Genomic DNA, 11,183 nt, shown 5'->3' with positions numbered 1-11,183 from the left:
CAGACAAAAACCCAGCATGGATAGGGGAGGTGAGCAAGAAGCTCCAGCCCTAGCTAAGGAATTATTGGCAATTGATAGTGACTGGGAGAGGGGGAGTCTTTAAGGGCATAGGAGCCAGGTAGGTTGGCCAGGCTCTAGGGGATGGACTCACATCAAAGAGCATTTGGAGAGTACGAATCAAACTTGATAGTCTTTTTAAAAAAAACAAAAATAAAAGAGGACATGAAGTTGAGGGAGCAGTGAGGTAGGAATGGAGCTGAGGGAGAGGCTTGAAATTGATCAAAATACATTGTACCAAATTCTCAAGAAGTCAATAAGAATATTTTTAAAAAAGAAGAAAAAAATGTGATGGGCTGGAGAAATGGCTCATCAGGTAAAAGTGTTTGCTCTACAAGCCTGAACACCTGAGTCTGATCCCTGGAATTCATGAAAATTGTCTCTGATTTCCATATGCACACCATCACATATTCTTTCTCTCTCTCTCTCTCTCTCTTGCCTTCCACACTCACAGAGAGACACATGCACAGGTACACATGCACACATATGCAAATACACTCACACACAGATGTGTACATATGCAGGTACACACACACACACACACACACACACACGCACACACACAGGCACACACATACACATATGGTAACAATAAAAATTTGGTAAAATCTACATAATGGAATATTTATTACATGGTTTAAACCATTGGAGGCATGTAATTCCATGGTACTAAGTACCTTCACAGTGCTATGCAACCACTATCCATTTCCAGAGCTTTCTAATTATAGCACACTTTATACTTTTTAACAGTAACTTCTGATTCTTCTTTCCTTCCAGCCTCTAGCCCACTTTCTGTCTCTATAAATTTGCCTGTTTTACATACCTTATATAGGTAGACTCACACATATTCGTTCTTTTGTGCCTGGCTTATCTCACCATAATATTTTCAAAATCCATCTTCGCACATTACAAGTGCATCAGAACATCATTCTTTTAAAGGCTGAATAATATTCCATTGTATATAATAGATATTTTTGTTTATTCTTCAATCTGTTTATGAGAATTCATGTGTTTCTACTTCTTGACCATGGAGGATGATGATTCTCTGAAACAGGTGTCCAGGTACCTGCTTGAGTCTGGACTTTCAACTCTTTGGGGGTATAATACCTAGCAGCGAAACTGGGATCACATGATAATTCAATTTGAACATCTTGAGGAGGGGCTATACTGTTTCCCTGGTGGTTTCATGGGACATTTTTTTTCCAATGTATATTTTTTATTGAATTTTTGTGTATGTCATACATTTTAATTATATTTAGACTGCCCCTATCTGCACCCCACCCCCACAGGATTTCATGCATTCTATCTTATATGTTAAGGGCTGGAGTCAAGTTTGTGTCTCTCCATGTGAATTCATCCATTGGAGCCTGTTCAGCCTATTTAACATCACTCCCTTAAAGATCAACTGTCCCTCACACAGCAGTGATCAGCCAATAGTTCCTTGTCTAGGTTTGGGACCTCCTGCCCATTTCCTCAGTTCTGTGCTGGGTTTTTGTCTGACTGAGTTTGATGGGTCTTGTGCACACTGTCACCATCGCTGTAAGTTCATATGAACAAGTTTCCAGGAGCCTATAAGATTGTTTGCTTATGCTCGTATACCACCTCTGGTTCTTTCAATCTTCCTGCCCCCTCTTCAGCAATGGTCCCTGAGCCCTGGGTGGGTGAGGTTTGATACAGGAGTCCTGTCCAGGGACATACACTCTGCAGTCTCTTATTCTCTACGCTTTGTTCAGTTGTAGCCTTCTGTGTTCATTGATAGGGCATTTTAAAAATTGGTTAAATCTGGCAACTCTCCAACTGCTTCAAGAGTTTTAATCTGAATATTATATTTAACTTAAATTATCATATTTAAATAGAAACCAGTTGTATCTATCTCCTTGTTGGAACTTGTGGACATAGTTTCTATGGCCATTCTCAGAAGGTTATCTATAGCATCTGTAGAGCTTTATGTTCACTGGTTTGTACAGTACAAATACTCCCAGAAGTTGGAGCTCAAATTTACTCAGCCCAAAGGTCCCGTTTATAGATGAAAAAGCCAAGATATGCCGTGGCCTCCTAAGGCCACACAATTAGATTCAGAACTGAATCTTGAACCTGCTTCTCAAGATCCCAACAACAGTGTTCTCCTACCTCCTTAGCGGGTCTAGGTGGAAGTGGAGGCCCGGAATTTCAAAACCTTATGGAATGTTCTTCTTAAACATAGTTGGCTCAAAAGAGAAAGGAATTCTCAAGGGGAAGTAGGATGAGGAGGGCATGAGAACTGTCAGGTGACAGAGCTAAGGCTTGGCCACCTTCGCAGGGAGCCAGCAGACAGGAGTGGGCAAGGAAAGGCTGTACTTCGGTCCAAGGCAGAAGCAGGCAGGGCCTTCTTGGTGAGATTTATTAGTGGAGCTGGGGTCCAAAGTGTTGCAACCTTGCTCTGCAGACTGAGGACTGGCCCTGAGGACTGCCAGGGCTGTGGAGGCCTTAGGTTGTACCTCACAGACAGAACTCCATTTCCAGGGAAGACTGAGCCTCATAGTGGAGGGCAGTCCATGCCCGACCTTGGCTGCCCTAAGGCTTTAGTATAGTGAGGAGCTTGGTGAAGGACTTCTAAGCAGGTACCCCAGTTTCTCACACTTCTGATGCCTGACCCCAAGGCCTTAGTTCTCCACTGACTGAGGCCTTCCTGCAGAGGCCTGGGCTTCCCTGTGTGCATGGGGCCACGCAGGGTCTGAGTCAGGGCTTGCCTGGTCTGGCCCTGCCTTGTTGGGTTCACTATTAAAAGCTGACTGTTCTATACTAATATCCCCGGGCACTAGAGGAAGGGGTGAAGCATGGCTCCAGCCCACGTTTCCTTAACAAAGGTGCCACCCCTTTATTGGTATAGCCCTTGTAAACCTGTGGGGACAGGAAGAATGTTCTTCCATCTGTGTACGTGCACACGCATATGTTTATGCACATACATAATTTCCAGGTTCTTTTCTGGCAGGGAATAGAGAGGAAGCAGGTGTCCTTCTCAGGATAAGCTGCTGAAGCAATTTGGATCATGGCTCCCTTAGAGGTCTCTTGCTGGGGTCTCCAGGGAGGACTTGGAAGGAATATCCTTCCACTGGGAGCCTTCTCTCAGGGTCATGGAATAAGCCCAGGAATGAGGAGAACTGAGGTGGGGTGGAGCTGGGAGGGGAAGCTCAGGAATGAGCAGTGGGAATTCTGGGGCAAGCCCTACCTTCGCTCTCAGACTTGGGTGGTCATTTGCCTTTTAGGATCCTGCTCAATTAGTTGTTGATGAGAATGGACCTTGAAGTCATTGTGACATTTGTGGAGGACAGCAGGGTAGGTCTGAAGGCACATAGCAAGTAGTACCCTACCTCACACTCTATCCCCCAAGGGACATTTTCCCCAGGAGTTCTGCCTAGCTCAGTCTGGGATTATAGCCTGAAGCCTGTGAGAACTGAAATAGAGTCTGGTCACTGCTTCTAGGGCCCCTCCTATGCCCCATCCCCACCAACAATGTGGTAGGGCAGAGGCTGCCTCAGCATCCAGATGGGTCCTGTTCCCTGAAGCATAGTCCTGTTCCAACTGCATTTCACTGGCCTCCCTCCTCTGAGGATCTTGTAAACATTTCCAGAAGGATACAGATAAGAAAAAAAAATCCTATGTAAACACTAGATGACTAGGGACCAGGAGATGTTATTAGTTTATTAAGACTTTAAAAATACCCAAAAGCTCAACTAAAGGCAGGAAGAAATGTGCTTTCATTTTAACCTCTGTTCTTATTTCCAGGGTCAGTAACATGATAGAACCCATATCTCAGGAGGCTTGTGAATCCATGAAGATCAGAGGAGGGGCCAAGAGGGAAGTTGCAGATTTGACTGTGGTGACCTTCCTGGCCTGGGAAAAGTGGGTGACTGGCTGCTATTCTATAGATGAAGGGAAGCCACAGACCCATGCAGATTTGAGAATGACTCCCTGCCATGACCTTTAGGCACTTTGTGAACTTCTTCCTCTGTGATCATACTCTTATTGAATGCCTTGTGTCCTGGGAAGCACGAACTTCTTTCTAGCACGATCTGCAAAGCTTTTTCTAGGGCATTTTTTGTAGCTCACTCCTGTTCCTTCAGGAGTTAGCTTAAACAGCGTGGTCCTGGAGAGGCCTTCTGTGATGACTTATTTAAAGGGAGTGATCCTTGTGATTTCTATTAGAGCTATTTGTTAATTTCCATTGCTGCATTTAGCATAACCAGTCCGGATTCTGCACGTTTGGCTGTTTTCTGTTTTCCCACTGGAGTGTAAAGCCAGGAAGTACTCAAAACATTTCTCAAATAAAATGATTGGGCCAAATTTCCTTTTGGCGGTAAATAAAGCTTCAGGATGGGGCAGATTCAGCTTTGGTTTGTAGCTTCCTCAGGGAGGGGCCTCAGTAAAGTGCTAGTTGGCCTTTCCTTGGTGGACCCGCCTCTATGGGAACTTAACAGTACTACCTTCAAGTACATCTGGCTTCCTTTTGCCTTCACTGGCCAAAGCTTGTTTTGAATCCAATAACCAAAAGCATCAAGTCCTGAATCACTTTGTGAGGCCAGGTGTTGCTCACAAAGTGTTGTGTATAGATCCCAGATACCAAAGAAATGTAGCAGCTGCCCTACAACAGATAATCTAACAGTTGACTGGAGAACCCCTAGAACAACGGGGACCATATTTCCACTAGCCTAAAGTGGACCATCCTAACCTCAGAAGGCATAGCTTGCTTATTAGTCAGATGCTGGCCCCTTTATTGTTGCTGTGAGCTGTGGGTCCAAGGAGTATCCCTGAGGGTTCCCTGTAGTAAAGTGTCCATTGTTTAAAGAGGATGGAATGAAGGGACTAAAGGCCTATGGGCCAGATAAAGGTTTAGAAAACATGATGCTAGTGTGGATATACAGGATGACTTCTTTGAGATGGCCACTACTGGATGTTGAGGAATCATAGGTAAGCAGTAAATGTGACTGTTTTGTAACCAGTTTGGGCAAGAAGCCACTTTTGTGTGATTCTGTATAAACGTCCTTGGGATTGGGGCTGGAGAGATGGCTCAGTGGTTACAAACACTGGCTGTTCTTGCAGAATACCCAGGTTTGAATTTCAGCACCCACAAGGCAGCTAACAACTGTCCGTAACTCCAGTCCCAGAGGATCTGACAGCCTCTTCTGTCCTCCATGGGCATTACACAACACAGGTGCACTTACCTCCATGCAGGTAATACACAAATACATATAAAATAAAAATAATAAATAAAAAATTTTAAAAAGTTTAAAAAATGTCCTTGGGATCAAGGGTGTGTACTCTCACCCAGAGTGAATAAAGTGTGTTGCATCTGCCCTCTGCTCTGTGCATCTTCTTTGATATCCTGGCCCTTTTTGACCCTCTATCCCTGGCTCCAGAACTTGGCTTTGTCACCAGGATAATGGTTGTTTCCTCTAGACCAGTGGTTCTGAACATTGAAAGAGTGTCAGAATTCCCTGGTGGACTTTTTGAAACACAGAGCCCTAGGTCCTATCACAGAGCTTCTGATTCAGTAGATCTGGGATGGAGCCAAAAATATGCATCTCTAGCAGGTTCCTAAATGATGCCAATGATGTTGATCCAGAGCCATGCTTAGAGATGCTCTCACAGGCCTTGGAGTCACCAGAGAGGTTGAGAACCAAGAGTCTAAGCAGAAAGGAAATAGTAGGTCCTGGGGAGGAGGAGGAGTAGAGATCTCAGCCTCTGAAGTCTACCAGGCAAGACTTTTAGTTAAAGTAATCTACCAGGCTAGATGACCCATAGTTGACTTCATAATATCTTCATTTAACACAATGCCAACCATCCGCATGTTGTCCCAAGAGAGTGACCAATCATCTTAGTTTGTCCAGAACTGAGGTGTGTATTCTCTCCAAATTCATATGTTGAGATGTTAACTTCCACTGTGATGGTTTTAGAAGGTAGAGGGTCTTTGACTGATGATTAGGTTAGGATTAGGTTGCAAGGATAGGGTTAATGCTTTTATAGGAAGGAAAAGACAGATTCACTGAGGAAAAGCTGAATAGCACACAGACAGGAGATAGTTATCTACAAACTAGGAAGAGAGCTCTCAGCAGACACTGAATCATTGGTTCATTGGTTTTGAACTTTGTAGCTTCCAGAACTGTGAGTAGTAAATGTTTAAGTTGCCCAGTTTATGGTATCCTGTCATTGTAGTCCCAAGATGACTAACATGAGGTGTTTCCCAGGACACAAAACCTTCAGTGCTAAAATTCAGAAAAGTCTCCAGCACACTAGGATGATTTGGTTACCTAAGTCCCAGGTCTCTTTGTCTCCAATAAAGACAATCAGGAAAAATAGTTCTGGTATAATGTTTATTTAAATAGTAATCTTAAAAAGGCTTTATACAAATCATATAAACACAGTTTGACATTGTTTATTTTTTACATTGAAGAATCACAGTAAAAGCTCTCAAGTTCCCGTGATCTGGCTCAGCCAGCAAATGGTCGAATACCTTTAACTGCAAACCCTGGAAAAGCTTAACTTTCCCCCTTGTTTTCTTGTCATTCATGCTCATTCCTTTGACCCTCATCCCTGTCAACTCCCCATCCCCACCAAAGAGAGAAAGAACCCTGTGGCCCTGTGGACCGCCAAGTCCGGGAGAGCATGGAGGTAATGTGTCATTCAGTACAAGGCAAAAAGGAGATCAATACTGTGAGTTGGATTTCCCAAAGGGAACAATTCAAGGAGATGGGCCAGCTAGCCTACCTGCAAATAAAGATAACAAATGCACCAAGGTGTCCCCTGGCCAAGTTAGAATCAGACCCAGCTGTCTTTGCTTTTTACACAGACCAGCCTCCAGCCTTGGTGAGGTATCTACATGTAGCTCTGGGGACCCTGCCTCGGTTTAGCCCTCAGGGCCCACTCAGGGCCTCGAATAAGCCAAAGTGAAATGGATGTAGAACTTGTAGAGCAATGCAGGTTGAGTTGTACATAACTTAGAATTGCAGACCTTCGACAGGGCTGGTCTTTGGGGTTATAGTAAAATGGTCCACTGGGCATGAGAGGGTCAGAGCCCTCAGAGTGGGCCTTTGAACATCTCTCCTCCCTAGGACTTTCTGAACGCTGAGCTGCATGGGAGGGTGAAGAGGAGGGTGAGCTAATTACAAACTTGCTTCTACTGCATGCCCAGCTCAGAGGGTGCCTAGCGCTAAGCCCCCAGGGCTTGACAGCTTTACTTTTCACCTCTACCACTGTGCCAACGAGTGCCAAGATCAGCAGTAACACTCGGGCTCTAGGTCAAAGTCACAACACCACCACTGAGTCCCACATGACCACTCACATACACAGTAGATACAGAGAACTCAAAGGCGCGCGCAAAGACACACACATGTGAATAAATAGCTGTCGGTATGACCGTTCCCTCTCTGCATACAAAACACTGTGACATTACCATCTGAACTAGCATTTTCATAAGTTAACATTTAAAGGAACCAGTCAGTCCCATTCACCCTACCCCTTTTACCTGGGTATGAGACAAATGAAATTGTGGGTGACCATAGCAGCAAAAACCGTCAGACAGTTTACCATTGATAGGCAACAGGCTGGGCATACTGGTTAGTTCTGAAATGTATTTCTAGCACATAGGCAATCTTTAGGCATTAACAACAAAGTCAAGATTTGGATCTTGACGCAGACAATCTTATCCTTCACACAGTTTCTTTCTGTTCCTGATGCCTCCCTTTCTAGAGTCATCTAGGGCTCTGATCCCTAGGTAGTAGAACTCATTCCACTGGCAGGGTGGTTGATTGGTAGGGAGCTGGGAATTAGGGAAAGGGGGATGCCTTAATTTGTAAGATACTCATGATTCCTACATAGAGGGAAAATACACCTTCATTTTTTTTCAAGGCACTTAATAAAAAACACATAAACGTGTGTGTGTGTGTGTGTGAATAACGATTCGTCTTTCTGGGGTTGAAGCAGTATGGTGAGCTGCTTGGGCCACAGTCCTTGCAGTCTTGTGGATAGAAAGAACTCAGATGGATCCTTGCTCTTGCTCACTGCAAGCCTGTCATTCCCAAAGAAGTCAATGCTACTAACTAATCAGGGAGACTAATTCGTCAACATGTTTCTGTTCACACTGCTTGGCTTTTGCCAATGCATCATCACAGAGGCCGGGCCATTCTTCCTTCTCTGTTCTTTCCACCTAGCAGTCAGAAGGAAATATACCAAGAGCCTGGCTTTTCCCATCCTGCCTCTGAGAATATTAAATATGCTATTTCCTGGCACTTAGAGACCTGCAAAGTAGCGTGTGTGTGTGTGTATGTGTGTGTGTGTGTGTGTGTGTGTGTATGTGTACTGTGCGCGCATATGCGAACATATGTATATGTTATAGAAGAACAAATTGGAGGGAAAAGAAAAGGCAAAGCCACCAGTAGAGGCACCACAAGGGATCAAGGGATGTCCCATCGCCACAAATTCTGGGTGTAGATTAACGAATGGCTCCCAGTCAGCAAAGCGCTTTAAGGCTTGTCCACTCTAACTCTGGAGGTGTCTATGGATTCTGGTATGCAAAGTTTCCATTCTGGTTTGTTTTAAATTGTATATAAGAAAGAGTTGTTCAAGCTGACCTTAAAATGGCAATCTTCCCCTGGATAAAAAAAAAGTTAAAGGCAATAACATTCTACTTTAATACTCTAGGGCTGGAAACGGCGGCTCCTGGGGTTTGGCGGGCAGAAGCCGAACACACCACAGCAAGTCCCTTGAGTTGTGAGACCATCCGAGGATGGGATAAGCTGAGTGGCTGTTTTTTAAGTTTTGTTTCTAAAGACGGAAAGGCTGAAAAGACCCTTTGCTTTTCAAGTGTTGATTAGAAAGAGAAGGTGGAGGGTAATGACCATCTCTACTTCTCTACTGGAGAAGTCATTTTCTTCTGCCTCTTTGAGTTGCTCACAGACCAAAGAAATAAAAACACAATAACACCAATAATAGTCATAACAAATTCACAAATGAAATAGAACTGTGACTCCAAAGAGATGAGCTCCTGTCTTTGTCCCAGCAGAGAGCATGGCCTGGTTCCTGCAATAACTTGACCACTGCAGTCCTGTGTGAACAAAAATCCCCCTCGCAGGTGCATCTCCCTTTCTCCCTAGACTGGCCTGTCTGTCCTGTCCATACCTTCAGTATTCTGGATCTGTTTGATCGAGATTATGGCATTCAGTTTCCAAAGGAAAAAAATGTAATCTTTATCAGCCCCTCTCACTGGAATGAAATGTCAGAAATGATTCGGGTGCAATCTGTCACGCCTCCGAGCAGCACTTCTGGTGGTTCATTTTGACCTTGTGCTTGAGGCCATCGTAGAGCTCAAAGTTGTAGTTCTCCAGTGTGGTGCAGCTGCGGGAACTCAGGCCTGAATAGGAGCAGGTGCAGTAGAGGAGGAGCCCCGCACAGGTGGCGCCCAGCAGGACGCCCAGTGAGCTCATGGCAATGATGGTGATGAGGATGGGATCCAGTGTGTACAGCCAGCTCTTTTCTTTGCCAGATGAGGGCCCACCAGCTCCTGAGGTAGGGGAAGAAGAGTTGCTCCAGTCTCCCTCGTACTCATCTATGACACAAAACATATGAGATGGCAGGCATGGTGACATAACTGAGCCTTCCCATTTCAGGACATAACAGTAAATAACAGGCACTTGTGAACCTTCCCTTGTCCTAGTGTGTCATTTGAGGCAGGTGATTTAACGTCTCTCTGACTCCATTCCTTCATCTGTAAAAATGGGGATAGTAATAAAATGGACCTCACTGAGTAGTTAGGAGGATTAAATGAACTAATATTTGTCAAGTGCTTAGTGCTTGGCACATAGTAAGTCCAGTTATATATAAAGAGAGATTTAGAAAGGGTCTCATGTATCATGTATATATAGATATATATACATATATACATGTATCATGTATCATGTATACATATACATGTATCATGCACATACATACATGCATCATGTATACATATACATGTATCATGCATATACACACATGTATCATGTATATATGTATCACGCATATACATGTATCATGTATACACATACATGTATCACGTATATACGTGTATCATGTATATGCACATATCACGTATATATATACATGTACCACATATATATACATGCATCATGTATATATACATGTATCACATATATATACATGTATCATGTATATATATACGTGTATCATGTATGTGTGTATATATATATATATATATATATATATATATATATACGTGTATCATGTATATGTAAAGAGAGATTTAGAAAGGGTCTCATGCCTGGACTCAAACTTGCTTCTAGCTCATGAATGGTGGGATTACAGGAGTACGCTACCACATCTAGTTTTATGAAGTCCTGAGGAATCAAACCCAGGGCTTTGTGCATGCTAGCCAAGCATTGTACCAACTGAGTTACATCCTTAGACCCTAAATATTTGATCTTAAGGACTGGTGGTACAGTTGTGTGGTAGAGTCCTTGCCTAAGATCATGAGGTCCTAAATTCAGTTCCTAGTACCACTAAATAAACAGATAGATATTTGATATTTAAGTAATCTGACCTCTATCATATATGTTCAGTTTAGAGAGAGAGAGAGAGAGAGAGAGAGAGAGAGAGAGAGAGAGAGAGAGAGAGGAGGATCAAACCCAAGGCCTCATACATTCTAGGCAGACATACTACTACTGAGATATATCTCCAGCTCTCAGATTTTAAAGAAAAGCTTCAGAGTACATTTGTAGTCCACAGGAAGGACATGTCTTCCTGGCATCCTTACTTTGCCTCCTCATTCTTCACTGTCAACGGCTTCAAGTTAAAACAAAGGGCAGGCTAAGGCTATTTTAATATCATGAGTTTCTCTACTTAGGATTCCTGACCATATAAGCAGCAGATTTTTTTCTAACCACTAGACCTCTGTTGACATGCATACTTTACTCTGTTATGGGTTAAATTGTCCTCTACTATTATTCATGCTGAAGTTTAAACCCTCAGTACCTTACTCTTCCTGGGAGGCAGGGTCTTTACAGAGGTAACAAGAAGAAACCATTAGGCTGGGCCTTAATTCAACCTGACTGGTGTTCTTACAGAAAGGGAAAATATAAACACGGAAGTGGCCATGC

The 11,183-nt window shown here is 43.6% G+C and overlaps 1 protein-coding gene across 4 annotated transcripts in view; it reads right to left on the bottom strand.

Moving 5' to 3' along the window:
- Positions 1 to 6,393: 6,393 nt before the first annotated feature.
- Positions 6,394 to 11,183, bottom strand: part of Nrp2 (neuropilin 2) — a 128,059-nt gene continuing 123,269 nt past the window's right edge. For 2 of the 4 annotated variants that reach the window (XM_017801381.2, XM_008846175.3), the window contains exon 17: positions 6,394 to 9,637. In XM_017801381.2, coding sequence (XP_017656870.1) covers positions 9,333 to 9,637 — 305 coding nt within the window. In that variant the 3' untranslated portion in view covers positions 6,394 to 9,332. Of the gene's footprint in view, positions 9,638 to 9,684; positions 9,797 to 11,183 lie in introns of those variants that run through there. The other 2 variants (XM_029569973.1, XM_029569975.1) reach the window with 2 other exon arrangements.

This window comes from Nannospalax galili, unplaced genomic scaffold (genome assembly GCF_000622305.1).
Source record: "Nannospalax galili isolate Female #2095 unplaced genomic scaffold, S.galili_v1.0 scaffold281, whole genome shotgun sequence".
Classification (NCBI taxonomy): domain Eukaryota; kingdom Metazoa; phylum Chordata; class Mammalia; order Rodentia; family Spalacidae; genus Nannospalax; species Nannospalax galili.
Note: the sequence above shows the minus strand (reverse complement) of the source record. Positions and strands in the feature narration are given on the sequence as shown.